Raw genomic sequence first — 18147 nt, 5'->3', positions numbered from 1 at the left:
ACCACTATCAGATTAGACCCATAAAGGAGACTAGACATCTACCACTATCAGATTAGAGCCAAAAAGGAGATTAGACATCTACCACCCCACTACCACTATCAGATTAGACCCATAAGGGAGGCTAGACATTTACCACCCCACTACCACTATCAGATTAGAGCCATAAAGGAGACTAGACATCTACCACCCACTACCACTATCAGATTAGAGCCATAAACGAGACTAGACATCTACCACCCTACTACCACCATCAGATTTGAGCCAAAAAGGAGGCTAAAAATCTACCACCCCACTACCACGATCAGATTAGAGCCGTAAGGGAGCCTAGACATCTACCACCCCAACACCACTATCAGATTAGAGCCATAAGGGAGCCTAGACATCTACCACTATCAGATTAGAGCCGTAAGGGAGACTAGATATCTACCCCTAACCGATTAGAGCAGTAAGGTAGACTAGACATCTACCACTATCAGATTAGAGCCGTATCAGATTAGAGCCAGAAGGGAGACTAGACATCTACCACCCCACTACCACTATTAGATTAGAGCCATAAGGGAGGCGAGACATCTACCACCCCACTATCAGATTAGAGCCGTAAGGGAGCCTAGACATCTACCACTATCAGATTAGTGCCGTATCAGATTAGAGCCAGAAGGGAGACTAGACATCTCCCACCCCACTACCACTATCAGATTAGAGCCATAAAGGAGACTAGACATCTAACACTATCAGATTAGAGCCATAAGGGAGAATAGACATCTACCGCTAACAGATTAGAGCCGTAACGGAGACTAGACATCTACCACCCCACTAGCACTATCAGATTAGAGCCATGATGGAGACTAGACATCTAACACTATCAGAATAGCGCAATAAGGGAGACGAGACATCTACCACTAATATACAACATTATCTGTGGTACTGTATATTAACTATATACCACACCTCCTCAGTCCTTATCTGTGGTACTGTATATTAACTATATACCACACCTCCTCAGTCCTTATCTGTGGTACTGTATATTAACTATATACCACACCTCCTCAGTCCTTATCTGTGGTACTGTATATTAACTATATACCACACCTCCTCAGGCCTTATTGATTAATTACAACACATAGGTGTATTATAAAGCATTACAAAGGTCATTAAAATAATGATACACACATACTTCATAGAAACTGTTACCCTTCATATATTCTAACAACTCACATTTTAAGATTCATTATGTCATTTGTTCCATGTTAAGGGCTCTAACCTTGGAACAAAACTATTTGTCTCCCTCTTGCTGTTGCATGCAGTTCCTCTCTCACATTCCTCCATTCCTCTAACCCCTCCCTCCTTCTAACCCCACCCCTCTGGCAGAATCAGGAAGTCCCTTCCCTTCCCACAAACTCTCTTCTGAGGAAACGAAACTGATCTGAGTCTCTGTGTCGTCTGTCTGTGTGACAGTGAACAACTGTCCAAATGGCTCAACAGGGAGTTCTGCTGGACCAGGACCAGTTCTGTTGTTCTGTCTGTCTGGATCTACTGAAGGAGCCAGTCACCATCCCCTGTGGACACAGTTACTGTAGGAGCTGTATTGAGGGCTGCTGGGATCAGGATGATCTGAAAGGGGTCTATAGCTGTCCTCAGTGCAGAGAGACCTTCACTCCAAGGCCTAATCTGAGGAAAAATAACATGTTGGCTGAGCTGGTGGAGAAACTGAGGAAGACAGGACTCCAGGCTGCTCCCCCTCCTGCTCTGTGCTATGCTGGACCTGGAGATGTGGTGTGTGATTTCTGCACTGGGACCAGAAAGCAGAAAGCACTCATGTCCTGTCTGGTGTGTCTGGCCTCTTACTGTGAGACTCACCTCCAACCTCACTATGAATTTCCTGCTTTGAAGAAGCACAAGCTGGACAAAGCCACGGCACAACTACAGGAGAAGATCTGCTCTTATCATGACAAACTGCTGGAGGTGTACTGTCGTACCGATCAGCAGTGTATCTGTTATCAGTGTGTGATGGATGAACATAAAGGCCATGATACAGTGTCAGCTGCAGCAGAGAGGACTGAGAAACAGGTAAGACCAGAACAACTTGTTGATGACTGTCTGATAAACTAAGAATTAAAGATACAGTAGGAACTCAATCTGTTTGAATATGAGTTCATTATATTATATACAATATGAAATGGATCCACAAATATGAACACAAAACTTGAGTATATTGAGTTTGTTACAAATGTATCACCATTTTCTAAAGTCAAACACTATTATCATTCTGAATGGCCTTTTATGACTCCAAAGTTCAGTCTCAGGCCCAGATACATGTAGGCCTACCATAAAAACTATAATGATTCACATAGCAACATAATATAATATTGTAAAGGGACTTCCTCAGGATTGTTGACCTTCCTCTCTATGGGTCCTATGTTACATTACTATACTATTGATCTACTGGACTAATAAAGCTTGATAGCTCATTGAAGAGTGATTCTCCACAGAGGCAGCTGGGGATGAGTCAGCAGAAGGTCCAGCAGAGATTCCAGGAGAGAGAGAAGGAGCTGAAGGAGCTCCAACAGGCTGTGGAGTCTTTCAAGGTGAGTATTGTTGACCAGAGGAACACACCATTTCACTTCTCTCCTCCAGTCAGAGAGAGAGAGAGAGAGAGGGGGGCCCCTATCCAATCCCACTGACCCCACTGTTGGGAACAGGCTGTCTGGACCCCTTTCAGAGAATAGACTGGTTCATGTAACTGACTGGGCTGCCTCATCACATAACCATGAGTAACCATGACTGACTCATGTCCCCTATACATTAAAATGGAACTGTCTCTCTCTCAATTGAATTAAATTCATAGGGCTTTATTGGCATGGAAATATATGTTTACATTGCCAAAGCAAGTGAAATACACAATAAACAAAAGTGAAATTAACAATCAGAAATGAACAGTAAACAATACACTTGGAAGGGATTTGGGGGATGGGGGAGGGACTATTAGAAGTTAGTAGGTCTCTCTTTTATTTTCTCAGAGGTTCTGAGTTAGGTAGGAGGATTTAGAGTGGGGTAAACCGTGATTGATTACACTCCAGAACAGTAGGTGGTGCCATGCAACTTTAACGTTGGTTTGAGGACCGCCATTATATCATAGAAGAAGAAGTTGGTCTGTGAGGGTTTTGTTGTTCCTGAGGAGGGCTACTATTCTTTTCTCTTTTGGTTTTCAAGTATTTTCAGAATGTATTAAAGCCAAAGCTAAAGCTTCCCTAAACAATTCAATATATCAGTCAATATATTTTCTCTGTGATTTATTTTCTCTCCGTCAACCGTTCCATCGCATCTTAACCGTCTTACCGGGCGGGTACTAGGACCCGGGGGAGGCTGCTGCACCGCTCGTGACTGTCAGTCCTCCTTGTAGCTCATTGGTTAAGCTGTGGCTCGAGACTGTTAACAGTTAACGGACAGGAAACGGCTCTGACAGGACACATTCATGTCGAGGCAGTGATGTGAATGTGTGGTAAGTTAGAATAGAGAGAGAGAGTTTTCACTACTATAGACTTTGGTCATAATCAAAGCTTTGTTAACCAATAGGTTTTTATGTGAGGCTGCCTGTAAGTTACAGTGTAACAGACGTTACTAACGGTAACGGTGTCTTTTAAATTCGACATAAGTTATGTGGCGATGATATCTAGTTAACGTTGTATTTAATGTAGTGTAATGACCTGACTAGATCATAAAGGAACAATTGTCCAGACAGAGGATTGAGTTACGAATTGACGGTTTATTAGCAACTTTACACAGGCTACTGTTTGGCCTTAGCTCACGCCAAATAAATGAAAGATACCCCACAAGCCAATCGGGACCTTCTCTTGTGAAGCCCAGACGTAAGAGAGAGAACAAAGGCTGAACCTTAACTTCCAATGCCCCGCCCCCTCCACGCCACTCCGCCAACCACCAGGATGCCCGGCATCAGAACATCCCAGGCATTCCTGTGATTGGCAGATAGCAGGTTGATTGGCATGTCGGACCCCGCGAACACTGGGAACTGGTAAGTACAACACAACCACCTACTAGCCGAACACATAACACACAGCTGTCTGTGCGGGTCGCTACAGTAGTTTTACTATCTGTGCCAGGCTATAAATGACACAGATAATATCTAGTTAACGTTGTATTTAATGTAGTTTTACTATCTGTGCCAGGCTATAAATGACACAGATAATATCAAGTTAACCCCGGGGGTCTGTGTGGCCGGAGAGAGGGATATTCCATGATAGTGAGACAGGTACAGAAAACCTCTTGGTCCAAGATGATGATATGATATATATATATATCATAAGAGGACTGGCCACCCCACAGCCTGGTTCCTCTCTAGGTTTCTTCCTAGGTTTTGGCCTTTCTAGGGAGTTTTTCCTAGCCACCGTGCTTCTACACCTGCATTGCTTGCTGTTTGGGGTTTTAGGCTGGGTTTCTGTACAGCACTTTGAGATATCAGCTGATGTACGAAGGGCTATATAAATACATTTGATTTGATTTGACCAAGAGGTGTTCTGTACCTGTCTGTCCAGGAGGGAGGAGAGTAGAGCAGGACCAAGAGGTGTTCTGTACCTGTCTGTCCAGGAGGGAGGAGAGTAGAGCAGGACCAAGAGGTGTTCTGTACCTGTCTGTCCAGGAGGGAGGAGAGTAGAGCAGGACCAAGAGGTGTTCTGTACCTGTCTGTCCAGGAGGGAGGAGAGTAGAGCAGGACCAAGAGGTGTTCTGTACTTGTCTGTCCAGGAGGGAGGACAAGTCCTGGTGGACCTGGAGAGCAGGGTGGCGGAGGTCTGACTCAATGAGGTGCAGAGAGGCTACTGAACCTACTGTCTCTCTCTCTCTCTCTCTCTCTCTCTCTCTCCAGCACTCTGCACAGTCAGCAGTAGAGGACAGTGATCAGATCTTTACTGAGCTGATCCGCTCCATTGAGAGAAGGAGCTCTGAGGTGAAGGAGCTGATCAGAGCCCAAGAGAAGGCTCAAGTGAGTCAAGCTGAAGGACTCCTGGAGCAACTGAAGCAGGAGATAGCTGAGCTGAGGAAGAGAAGCACTGAGCTGGAGCAGCTCTCACACACAGAGGATCACATCCATTTCCTCCAGGTAACTAAACTGTCTTGTTACATGTGATATGAAATTAACTTCATGTGAAACTATTCATCTCAATCATTATGTTGTCCTGTTTCTCTGTCCCTGTCTCTCTCTCTGCCCGTCCCTCTCTCTCTGTCCGTCCCTCTCTCTCTGTCCGTCTCGCTCTCTCTGTCTGTCCCTCTCTCTCTCTCTCTCTGTCTGTCCCTCTCTCTCTCTCTCTCTCTGTCCGTACCTCTCTCTCTCTCTCTCTCTCTCTGTCCGTCCCTCTCTCTCTCTCTCTGTCCGTCCCTCTCTCTCTCTCTCTCTGTCCGTCCCTCTGTCTCTGTCCATCCCTCTCTCTCTCTCTCTCTCTCTCCAGAGTTATCAGTCTCTCTCTCTCTCTCTCTCCAGAGTTATCAGTCTCTCTCTCTCTCTCTCTCCAGAGGTATCAGTCTCTCTCCAGTATCAGTGTATCTTCAGACTTACCCAGCATCGTTGTCCCTCCTCTTCAGTACTTTGGAGATGTGAGTAAGACTGTGTCTGAACTGAGAGAGAAACTAGAAGACTTCCTTAAAGGAGAATGGACCAAGATCTCCACTACAGGTGTGTTGAAAACAATAAGAACATCAACTTTAGACCATTGAAAGTTCCCTACTAGTCATACATGTGGAATATGGTCTGATGATAACATTCCCTCTCTCTGTCAATGTGTTTGTGTGTCTGTAGTGAATATAGTGGATGTTGTACTGCCTCCAGAGCCCAACACCAGAGAACAGTTGTTACAATGTGAGTCTCTTTATTGTGAAGTAACTAACAGTCTCTTTTTACTGACACTCCTAACAATCCCTCTAGAAATATATAGCAATAGTAGATCTAATAAAGACTGGGTATCTATCTGACTCCTCATATTTCTCTGATTTGATCTCTGCTGTGCTCTAATCAAAGACAGGGTAGATACAGTATCTGACTTAACTTATTGTTCTGACTCCCCTCATTGGTCTCTGCTCTTCTCCCAGATTCCTGTCAGCTCACACTGGACCCAAACACAGCATACACATACCTCTCTCTGTCTGAAGGGAACAGAAAGGTGACCTGTACAGACCAAGTCCAACCACATCCTGTCCATCCAGACAGATTCACCAACTGGTACCAGGTTCTGTGTAGAGAGGGTCTGTCTGGACGCTGTTACTGGGAGGTGGAGAGGACTGGTTATGTTGTTACAGCAGTCTCATATAAAGACATCAGCAGAACAGAGAGAGATGGTGCATTTGGACACAATAACAAGTCCTGGAGTTTATATTACTATAGAGGTGGTTATTGTTTCAGACACAATAATGTTGTGACTAAAGTATCAGGCCCTCAGTCCTCCAGAGTAGGAGTGTACCTGGATCACAAGGCAGGTACTCTGTCCTTCTACAGTGTCTCTGACACAATGACCCTCCTCCACAGAGTCCAGACCACATTCACTCAGCCCCTCTATCCTGGGTTTAGTCTCTTTTATGTCTCTGGTACTGCTGAGCTGGTTAAACTGTAGTAGGGTCCACATAGATACTAGTCATGCTGGTGTAGTCTATAGCTGAGCTGGTTAAACTGTAGTAGGGTCCACATAGATACTAGTCATGCTGGTGTAGTCTATAGCTGAGCTGGTTAAACTGTAGTAGGGTCCACATAGATACTAGTCATGCTGGTGTAGTCTATAGCTGAGCTGGTTAAACTGTAGTAGGGTCCACATAGATACTAGTCATGCTGGTGTAGTCTATAGCTGAGCTGGTTAAACTGTAGTAGGTCCACATAGATACTAGTCATGCTGGTGTAGTCTATAGCTGAGCTGGTTAAACTGTAGTAGGGTCCACATAGATACTAGTCATGCTGGTGTAGTCTATAGCTGAGCTGGTTAAACTGTAGTAGGGTCCACATAGATACTAGTCATGCTGGTGTAGTCTATAGCTGAGCTGGTTAAACTGTAGTAGGGTCCACATAGACACTGTCATGCTGGTGTAGTCTATAGCTGAGCTGGTTAAACTGTAGTAGGGTCCACATAGATACTAGTCATGCTGGTGTAGTCTATAGCTGAACTGGTTAAACTGTAGTAGGGTCCACATAGATACTAGTCATGCTGGTGTAGTCTATAGCTGAGCTGGTTAAACTGTAGTAGGGTCCACATAGATACTAGTCATGCTGGTGTAGTCTATAGCTGAGCTGGTTAAACTGTAGTAGGGTCCACATAGATACTAGTCATGCTGGTGTAGTCTATAGCTGAGCTGGTTAAACTGTAGTGGGGTCCACATAGATACTAGTCATGCTGGTGTAGTCTATAGCTGAGCTGGTTAAACTGTAGTAGGGTCCACATAGATACTAGTCATGCTGGTGTAGTCTATAGCTGAGCTGGTTAAACTGTAGTAGGGTCCACATAGATACTAGTCATGCTGGTGTAGTCTATAGCTGAGCTGGTTAAACTGTAAACTGATTTGTTATTAATTAAAATTCAATCCAATGTTTTAATCTTGTACATTTCCATGAATCATGATGTCTGGTGTTGATGTATATTGGTTGTCATTCAGAACCATTGATATGTTTTCTCAGTTGGTTCTCTGTCTCTATGTAATTCTCCTCAGTATCATTGATCAGCTTGTTGGCTCGGTCCTAATTGATGTGTTCTCTGTCACCTGGAGCTGCATGGAAAATGGTCCAGGAACTAAAGGACAATTCAGGACTAGTCAGCCCACTACAAGCTGGTATCACTTACTTTCTACTAAACTATATGGTCTGGTTTCCCAGACACAGATGAATCCTAGTCCTGGACTAAACAGTATGTTCAATGTAGATGTCCAGGAAACCGGCCCTAAATGTGTCATCTTTCATCCTCCCATACTGCTCAGTCCAGCAACATTAAACCTGTCCAGCAGGTGGTGCTGTTGACCAAACAATAAAACCAGCAGATATCTTGACTTGCCACTCAGTATATCAGTAATGTTCAGAATAGTACTTTAATATCATTGGAGATTGATGGTCTTTTTAATCCACTATCCAGAGTCAGGAACAGATGAAGTTAGGTCTGCTACTGTTCAGTGATTAAATATGATTTATGGTGATGGGAAATAATAAAAAACACTCAACTTCATCTAGTAATAGTTTTCCTTTGTTATTTATTCCAAGGTGTGTCTTTAACTTGTAAATGTATTGTGTGGAGGTGAGCTAGTGGTGTGGCTGATAGAATAGAATGAAAAGGGAGGAAGGGAGGAAGAGGGGAGGAGTGAAGGGCTGTTCAAGAAACCAGATGAGGAAGAGGAAGATGTTCAGGGGAATTACTGTCTCTGTTTCCAAATGGTTCCCTATTCCCTATGTAGTGCACTACGGTGCTTCTGACCAGGTCTAAAGTAGTGTTCTACGTAGGGAATAGGGTGTAGATTTATTACAATATCATGCTTTAGTGTTTGGCACAAAAAAATATTAGATCTCCACCCCCCCACTTCCTGTCTGTCATCCCCCAGTTCTGTTAAGACTTCCTCTCATTGAACTGGGCCTCATTCTAAATGGTCACTTTGTATTGATAGTCCATACTGGGCTTTACTATGGTTCTACATACAGTACCTGTATTGATAGTCCATACTGGTCTTTACTATGGTTCTACATACAGTATCTGTATTGATAGTCCATACTGGTCTTTACTATGGTTCTACATACAGTATCTGTATTGATAGTCCATACTGGTCTTTACTATGGTTCTATATACAGTACCTGTATTGATAGTCCATACTGGTCTTTACTATGGTTCTACATACAGTACCTCTATTGATAGTCCATACTGGTCTTTACTATGGTTCTACATACAGTACCTGTATTGATAGTCCATACTGGTCTTCACTATGGTTCTACATACAGTATCTGTATTGATAGTCCATACTGTTCTTTACTATGGTTCTACATACAGTATCTGTATTGATAGTCCATACTGGTCTTTACTATGGTTCTACATACAGTACCTGTATTGATAGTCCATACTGGTCTTTACTATGGTTCTACATACAGTACCTGTATTGATAGTCCATACTGGTCTTTACTATGATTATACATACAGTACCTGTATTGATAGTCCATACTGGTCTTTACTATGGTTCTACATACAGTACCTGTATTGATAGTCCATACTGGTCTTTACTATGATTCTACATACAGTACCTGTATTGATAGTCCATACTGGTCTTTACTATGATTCTACATACAGTATCTGTATTGATAGTCCATACTGGTCTTTACTATGGTTCTACATACAGTATCTGTATTGATAGGCCTCATCATCCAGCTGCACAAAGAAAGCCAGGGACTGCAGTGTGCTCCAGTCTCCAGCAGGGGGCAGTAAACCCTATGGACCTGAAAGGGACTGCAGTGTGCTCCAGTCTCCAGCAGGGGGCAGTAATCCCTATGGACCTGAAAGGGACTGCAGTGTGCTCCAGACTCCAGCAGGGGGCAGTAATCCCTATGGACCTGAATGGGACTGCAGTGTGCTCCAGTCTCCAGCAGGGGGCAGTAAAACCATATGGACCTGAAAGGGACTGCAGTGTGCTCCAGTCTCCAGCAGGGGGCAGTAAAACCCTATGGACCTGAAAGGGACTGCAGTGTGCTCCAGTCTCCAGCAGGGGGCAGTAAAACCCTATGGACCTGAAAGGGACTGCAGTGTGCTCCAGTCTCCAGTAGGGTGCAGTAAAACCCTATGGACCTGAAAGGGAAAGTGTGGAGTAAAAATCAAAGGTGAATTTTCATTGATGTTTCCACAGAGACCTGAATCATATCCACAAGGCACCAAACTGAAGAATATGAACTGAAACACGAAGGGACTAACTGAACTAAAATAATTCTGTTGCTAAATGTTTTGCTACAGTGTTCTCTAACGAATAACACCCTGGATTCAAATACTATTTGAAATCTTTCCAAGACTTTGAGCATTTCCTTTGTCCTCCAGGTGGGCGGGGTTTGTTTGTACTTTTAGGACTTTTCTATTGGTTCCATTACAACAAACTCAATCAAACACTGCTTATTAAATATTCAACACTATTTTAACGTCTGTTTCCACATGCAATAAGCCTGTAACGTCTTGTATGATCTCATCAGGTAAAGGTGTGTCAAATGGAAGGGCAAGTCTCACCACTGAGAGGAAAACATCACTGGTCCACCTCTGCATCAGGTCAGCTATGTTGATCAGTACTGTCCCAGGGATGCTGGGAGCAGAGATGAACTCCCCTGGTACCACCTATGGAGTTGTCATTTTAATATCAGTTTAACCCCATTACTGCTATAACACATAAACCATGTTAATAGAATGAAATGGATCCAGGTTCCATGTATTCTACATTAGATTTACTGCCTGTGGATCACTTCTCCAAAGTGGTCTGAAATCAAGATGACTGCAGGTCTGAATCCCAAACTAATGGGGGGAAATGGATCCATCTAATAAGATGGTATTTAGAGGTATGAACCTTTCTATTGGGGTGAACCATCCCCTTAACATACAGTATCAGTCAAAAGTTTGGACACACCTACTCATTCAAGGTTTATTTTTAATTTGTACTATTTCCTACATTGTAGAATAATAGTGAAGACATCAAAACTATAAAATAACACATATGGAATCATGTAGTAACCAACAACGTGTTCAACAAATTAAGTGGAGGCCAGGTCATCTGATGCAGCACTCCATCACTCTCCTTATTGGTCAAATAGCCCTTACACAGCCTGGAGGGGTGTTGGGTCATTGTCCTGCTGAAAAACAAATTATAGTCCCACTAAGCACAAACCAGATGGGATGTCGTATCGCTGCAGAATGCTGTGGTTGCTATGCTGGTTAAGTGTGCCTTGAATTCTAAATAAATCACTGACAGTGTCACCAGCAAAGCACCATCACACCTCCTCCTCCATGCTTCACGGTGGAAAATACATATGCAGAGATCATCTGTTCACCTACTCTGCTTCTCACAAAGACACGGCGGTTGGAACCAGAAGTCTTAAATCTGGACTCATCAGACGAAAGGACAGATTTCCACCGGTCTAATGTCCACTGCTCGTGTTTCTTGACCCAAGCAAGTCTCTTCTTCTTATTGATGTCCTTTAGTAGTGGTTTCTACTTTAACATTATAGATGGGTTGGGTTAGTCTCTTCTTCTTATTGATGTCCTTTAGTAGTGGTTTCTTTGCAGCAATTGATAGTGAGGGTGTTTTCTGTTAACAGAATGTGTTTCTTGTTAAAGGACTGAATATCACTAAAGGGAATAAGCAAAGACACTATGTGTAATTCTAGAAATGAGTTATGAACTATAGTTGTTGCGACTAGGCTACTGTCTGTACATTTTGCCTCAATGTGTGTCATGATGTGCGGCAACATGTGCGCTACGAAGTGCCCAGTCTACCACGTTGTGCATTATTAAAGGAAGAGCAACTTCAATAGCCTCTTTGCAGCCATAGGTGAAAATATCTCTCTAGGAGCTGATCCCTCGTCGGTATTGTGGAAAGATTCTAATGTCTTAGGTAAGATTTGAATGGAGAAAACTGATCCGAGAGCAGCTGAGTTTTTCAGACATATAGACATATATCACTATACAGTACAGATACTGTATGTAGAACCATAGTAAAGACCAGTATGGACTATCAATACAGGTACTGTATGTAGAACCATAGTAAAGACCAGTATGGACTATCAATACAAAGTGACCATTTAGAATGAGGCCCAGTTCAATGAGAGGAAGTCTTAACAGAACTGGGGGGTGACAGACAGGAAGTGGGGGGGTGGAGATCTAATATATTTTTGTGCCAAACACTAAAGAATGATATTGTAATAAATCTACACCCTATTCCCTACGTAGAACACTACTTTAGACCTGGTCAGAAGCACCGTAGTGCACTACGTAGGGAATAGGGAACCATTTGGAACAGAGACAGTAATTCCCCTGAACATCTTCCTCTTCCTCATCTGGATTCTTGAACAGCCCTTCACTCCTCCCCTCTTCCTCCCCTCCTCCCTTTTCATTCTATTCTATCAGCCACACCACTAGCTCACCTCCACACAATACATTTACAAGTTAAAGACACACCTTGGAATAAATAACAAAGGAAAACTATTACTAGATGAAGTTGAGTGTTTTTTATTATTTCCCATCACCATAAATCATATTTAATCACTGAACAGTAGCAGACCTAACTTCATCTGTTCCTGACTCTGGATAGTGGATTAAAAAGACCATCAATCTCCAATGATATTAAAGTACTATTCTGAACATTACTGATATACTGAGTGGCAAGTCAAGATATCTGCTGGTTTTATTGTTTGGTCAACAGCACCACCTGCTGGACAGGTTTAATGTTGCTGGACTGAGCAGTATGGGAGGATGAAAGATGACACATTTAGGGCCGGTTTCCTGGACATCTACATTGAACATACTGTTTAGTCCAGGACTAGGATTCATCTGTGTCTGGGAAACCAGACCATATAGTTTAGTAGAAAGTAAGTGATACCAGCTTGTAGTGGGCTGACTAGTCCTGAATTGTCCTTTAGTTCCTGGACCATTTTCCATGCAGCTCCAGGTGACAGAGAACACATCAATTAGGACCGAGCCAACAAGCTGATCAATGATACTGAGGAGAATTACATAGAGACAGAGAACCAACTGAGAAAACATATCAATGGTTCTGAATGACAACCAATATACATCAACACCAGACATCATGATTCATGGAAATGTACAAGATTAAAACATTGGATTGAATTTTAATTAATAACAAATCAGTTTACAGTTTAACCAGCTCAGCTATAGACTACACCAGCATGACTAGTATCTATGTGGACCCTACTACAGTTTAACCAGCTCAGCTATAGACTACACCAGCATGACTAGTATCTATGTGGACCCTACTACAGTTTAACCAGCTCAGCTATAGACTACACCAGCATGACTAGTATCTATGTGGACCCCACTACAGTTTAACCAGCTCAGCTATAGACTACACCAGCATGACTAGTATCTATGTGGACCCTACTACAGTTTAACCAGCTCAGCTATAGACTACACCAGCATGACTAGTATCTATGTGGACCCTACTACAGTTTAACCAGCTCAGCTATAGACTACACCAGCATGACTAGTATCTATGTGGACCCTACTACAGTTTAACCAGTTCAGCTATAGACTACACCAGCATGACTAGTATCTATGTGGACCCTACTACAGTTTAACCAGCTCAGCTATAGACTACACCAGCATGACAGTGTCTATGTGGACCCTACTACAGTTTAACCAGCTCAGCTATAGACTACACCAGCATGACTAGTATCTATGTGGACCCTACTACAGTTTAACCAGCTCAGCTATAGACTACACCAGCATGACTAGTATCTATGTGGACCCTACTACAGTTTAACCAGCTCAGCTATAGACTACACCAGCATGACTAGTATCTATGTGGACCTACTACAGTTTAACCAGCTCAGCTATAGACTACACCAGCATGACTAGTATCTATGTAGACCCTACTACAGTTTAACCAGCTCAGCTATAGACTACACCAGCATGACTAGTATCTATGTGGACCCTACTACAGTTTAACCAGCTCAGCTATAGACTACACCAGCATGACTAGTATCTATGTGGACCCTACTACAGTTTAACCAGCTCAGCTATAGACTACACCAGCATGACTAGTATCTATGTGGACCCTACTACAGTTTAACCAGCTCAGCTATAGACTACACCAGCATGACTAGTATCTATGTGGACCCTACTACAGTTTAACCAGCTCAGCTATAGACTACACCAGCATGACTAGTATCTATGTGGACCCTACTACAGTTTAACCAGCTCAGCTATAGACTACACCAGCATGACTAGTATCTATGTGGACCCTACTACAGTTTAACCAGCTCAGCTATAGACTACACCAGCATGACTAGTGTCTATGTGGACCCTACTACAGTTTAACCAGCTCAGCAGAACCAGAGACATAAAACCCAGGATAGAGGGGCTGAGTATATGTGGTCTGGACTCTGTGGAGGAGGGTCATTGTGTCAGAGACACTGTAGAAGGACAGAGTACCTGCCTTGTGATCCAGGTACACTCCTACTCTGGAGGACTGAGGGCCTGATACTTTAGTCTCAACATTATTGTGTCTGAAACAATAACCACCTCTATAGCAGTCTAAACTCCAGGACTTGTTATTGTTTCCAAATCCACCATCTTTCTCTGTTCTGCTGATGTCTTTATATGAGACTGCTGTAACAACATCACCAGTCCTCTCCACCTCCCAGTAACAGCATCCAGACAGACCCTCTCTACACAGAACCTGACACCAGTTGGTGAATCTGTCTGGATGGACAGGATATGGTTGGACTTGGCCTGTACTGGTCACCTTTCTGTTCCCTTTAGACAGAGAGAGGTGTGTGTGTGCTGTGTTTGGGTCCAGTGTGAGCTGACAGGAATCTGGGAGAAGAGCAGAGACCAATGAGGGGAGTCAGAACAATAAGTTAAGTCAGATACTGTATCTACCCTGTCTTTGATTAGAGCACAGCAGAGATCAAATCAGAGAAATATGAGGAGTCAGATAGATACCCAGTCTTTGATTAGATCTACTATTGCTATATATTTCTAGAGGGATTGTTAGGAGTGTCAGTAAAAAGAGACTGTTAGTTACTTCACAATAAAGAGACTCACATTGTAACAACTGTTCTCTGGTCTTGGGCTCTGGAGGCAGTACAACATCCACTATATTCACTACAGACACACAAACACATTGACAGAGAGAGGGAATGTTATCATCAGACCATATTCCACATGTATATGACTAGTAGGGAACTTTCAATGGTCTAAAGTTGATGTTCTTATTGTTTTCAACACACCTGTAGTGGAGATCTTGGTCCATTCTCCTTTAAGGAAGTCTTCTAGTTTCTCTCTCAGTTCAGACACAGTCTTACTCACATCTCCAAAGTACTGAAGAGGACGGACAACGATGCTGGGTAAGTCTGAAGATATACTGATACTGGAGAGAGACTGATAACTCTGGACAGAGAGAGAGAGAGAGAGACTGATAACTCTGGAGAGAGAGAGAGAGAGAGAGAGACTGATAACTCTGGAGAGAGAGAGAGAGAGAGACTGATAACTGGAGATAGAGAGAGAGAGAGACTGACAACTCTGGAGAGAGAGAGACTGATAACTCTGGAGAGAGAGCGAGAGAGAGAGAGAGAGAGACTGATAACTCTGGAGAGAGAGAGAGGGACGGACAGAGAGAGAGAAGGACGGACAGAGAGAAAGAGGGACGGACAGAGAGAGAGAGAGGGACGGACAGAGAGAGAGAGAGAGAGGGACGGACAGAGAGAGAGAGAGGGACGGACAGAGAGAGAGAGACGGACAGAGAGAGAGAGGGACGGACAGAAAGAGAGAGAGAGAGGGACGGACAGAGAGAGAGATGGACGGACAGAGAGAGAGAGAGAGAGAGGGACGGACAGAGAGAGAGAGAGAGAGGGACGGACAGAGAGAGAGCGAGAGAGGGACGGACAAAGAGAGAGAGAGAGGGACGGACAGAAGGAGAGAGAGACGGACGGACAGAGAGAGAGGGACGGACAGAGAGAGAGAGGGACGGACAGAGAGAGAGAGAGGGACGGACAGAGAGAGAGAGGGACAGAGAGAGAGAGGGGCGGACAGAGAGAGACGGACAGAGAGAGAGGCGCGGACAGAAAGAGAGAGAAGGACGGACAGAGAGAGAGAAGGACGGACAGAGAGAGAGAGGGACGGACAGAGAGAGAGAGGGGCGGACAGAGAGAGAGAGGGGCGAACAGAGAGAGAGAGGGACGGACAGAGAGAGAGAGGGACGGACAGAGAGAGAGAGGGACGGACAGAGAGAGAGAGAGGGACGGACAGAGAGAGAGAGAGGGACGGACAGAGAGAGAGAGAGGGACGGACAGAGAGAGAGAGAGGGACGGACAGAGAGAGAGAGGGACAGACAGAGAGAGAGAGGGGCGGACAGAGAGAGAGAGGGGCGGACAGAGAGAGAGAGGGACAGAAAGAGAGAGGGACGGACAGAGAGAGAGGGATGGACAGAGAGAGAGAGGGACAGAGAGAGAGAGGGACGGACAGAGAGAGGGACGGACAGAGAGAGAGGGGCGGACAGAGAGAGAGGGGCGGACAGAGAGAGAGGGGCGGACAGAGAGAGAGAGGGGCGGACAGAGAGAGAGAGGGGCGGACAGAGAGAGAGAGGGACGGACAGAGAGAGAGGGACGGACAGAGAGAGAGGGACGGACAGAGAGAGAGAGAGAGGGACAGAGAGAGAGAGGGACGGACAGAGAGAGAGGGGCGGACAGAAAGAAAGAGGGACGGACAGAGAGAGAGGGGCAGACAGAGAGAGAGAGGGACGGATAGAGAGAGAGAGGGACGGACAGAGAGAGAGGGGCGGACAGAGAGAGAGAGGGACGGATAGAGAGAGAGAGGGACGGACAGAGAGAGAGGGACGGATAGAGAGAGAGGGACAGACAGAGAGAGAGGGGCGGACAGAGAGAGAGGGACGGAGAGAGAGAGGGGACGGACAGAGAGAGGGAGAGGGACGGACAGAGAGAGAGAGAGGACTCACACTATTTGACACAGAGGTGAAATACCTGCTATATGCTGATGACTTGGTACTTCTATCACCAACCAAAGAAGGTCTTCAACAAAACATTAATATTCTGGAGCAATATTGCCATAATTGGGCCCTGGCAGTAAATTTCCAAAAAACTAAAATCATGATTTTCCAAAAAAAACCCAGATGTCAGAAACACAAATGTAAATTCACCCTGAACAACACCTTAATTGAACACACAAAAAATTACACCTACCTTGGTCTGATCATATCTGCATCGGGAAACTTTAATATGGCAGTGAAGGCACTCAAAGAAAAAGCCCGCAGAGCAATGTATGCAATAAAAATGAAATTATTCAAAATCAACATCCCAATTAGAATTTGGACTAAAATATTTGACAGTGTAATCCTACCAATAGCACTTTATGGAAGTGAGGTTTGGGGGCCACTCAATAAACTGGATTTTAAAATGTGGGACAAACATCCAATTGAAGCCCACATGCAGAATTCTGTCGGAAAATTCTACAAGTCCAGAGAAATACACCAACTAATGCATGTAGGGCAGAATTGGGCCGTTTTCCAGTAATAATGAAAATACAGAAAAGATCATTAAAATTTTGGCTACATCTAAATTCAAGTCCAAATTCGAGTCTGCAATTTAAAGCACTTCAAGCCCAAGAGCTGAGCCCAGAAACGAGCCCTCTCAGTCAGATGGTGTTGGACCTCACCAACCAAGCTGACGCCAGCACTGCTTCAAAAGAAAGAATTCCAATAAGCAAAATCATGAACCAATCAAAGGAATCATATTTACAATACTGGAAAAACGAAACAAAATCCCAAAGCCGACTAAATTGCTATCTGACCCTAAACAGAGAATATGAATTGGCTGATTATCTCTACTCTGTCAGAGATACGAAGCAGAGACAGATCCTTACCAAGTACAGGCTGAGTGACCACCGATTGGCAATAGAAACCGGCAGACATAAAAAGACATGGCTACACAAAGAGGAGCGTGTATGTGGTCACTGCATGACAGGGGAGGTAGAGACAGAGATGCACTTTCTCCTTTACTGTGATAAATATTCCTCACAAAGAGATTCATTATTCACAGAAATGACTACATATATTCCACATTTTTACAAATTGAACCCAGAGGAAAAACTAAGAATACTCATGGGCGAAGGAGCAATGGCTCCTCTTGCAGCCAAATATGTATTTTCCTGCCATAGCCTGAGGGACACTGAATAATAACATCTGCATAGTAAACAGTAACTTACTTATTATTACTATTATTGTTATTACTATAATTATTAATGTTTACTGTAGACTGTTACCATTTTATTGTTATTATTTTTGTATTTAATTTTGTATTATTATTTACTACCATTTTATATTATTATTTGCTATCATTTATAATTTTGTTACAATGTATATTGTATACATTGTTGCTTTGGCAATATTGACACAATGTTTTTCATG

General features: G+C 43.8%; 2 protein-coding genes across 3 annotated transcripts; one reads left to right on the top strand and one right to left on the bottom strand.

Annotated features, from left to right (window-relative positions):
• Positions 1-1390: 1390 nt before the first annotated feature.
• Positions 1391-8201, top strand: LOC149983668 (E3 ubiquitin-protein ligase TRIM16-like). 2 transcript variants are annotated; one of them, XM_090230894.1, is made up of 7 exons: positions 1391-2067; positions 2310-2315; positions 2457-2585; positions 4880-5113; positions 5524-5683; positions 5807-5866; positions 6097-8201. In XM_090230894.1, exons 1-7 carry the CDS (start codon positions 1471-1473, stop codon positions 6612-6614), a joined length of 1704 nt encoding a protein of 567 aa, XP_090087020.1. In that variant the 5' UTR covers positions 1391-1470; the 3' UTR covers positions 6615-8201. The 2 variants fall into 2 exon arrangements, with proteins under 2 accessions (XP_090087020.1, XP_090087021.1); XM_090230895.1 differs by lacking the exons at positions 2310-2315; positions 5807-5866 and having other exon boundaries at positions 2490-2585.
• A 3995-nt stretch (positions 8202-12196) lies between these two features.
• On the bottom strand, positions 12197-14979 carry LOC149983667 (stonustoxin subunit beta-like). The gene is made up of 3 exons (XM_090233402.1): positions 14953-14979; positions 14772-14901; positions 12197-14540 (listed from the first exon to the last, which is right to left on the bottom strand). Exons 1-3 carry the CDS (start codon positions 14977-14979, stop codon positions 14032-14034), a joined length of 666 nt encoding a protein of 221 aa, XP_090089528.1. The 3' UTR covers positions 12197-14031.
• Positions 14980-18147: the final 3168 nt, after the last annotated feature.

The sequence above is a fragment of the Oncorhynchus mykiss genome, chromosome 4 (genome assembly GCF_057628025.1).
Source record: "Oncorhynchus mykiss isolate SJ-2025 chromosome 4, ASM5762802v1, whole genome shotgun sequence".
NCBI lineage: Eukaryota > Metazoa > Chordata > Actinopteri > Salmoniformes > Salmonidae > Oncorhynchus > Oncorhynchus mykiss.
The sequence above is the reverse complement of the archived record's forward strand: the minus strand, read 5'-3'. Positions and strand labels throughout refer to the sequence as shown.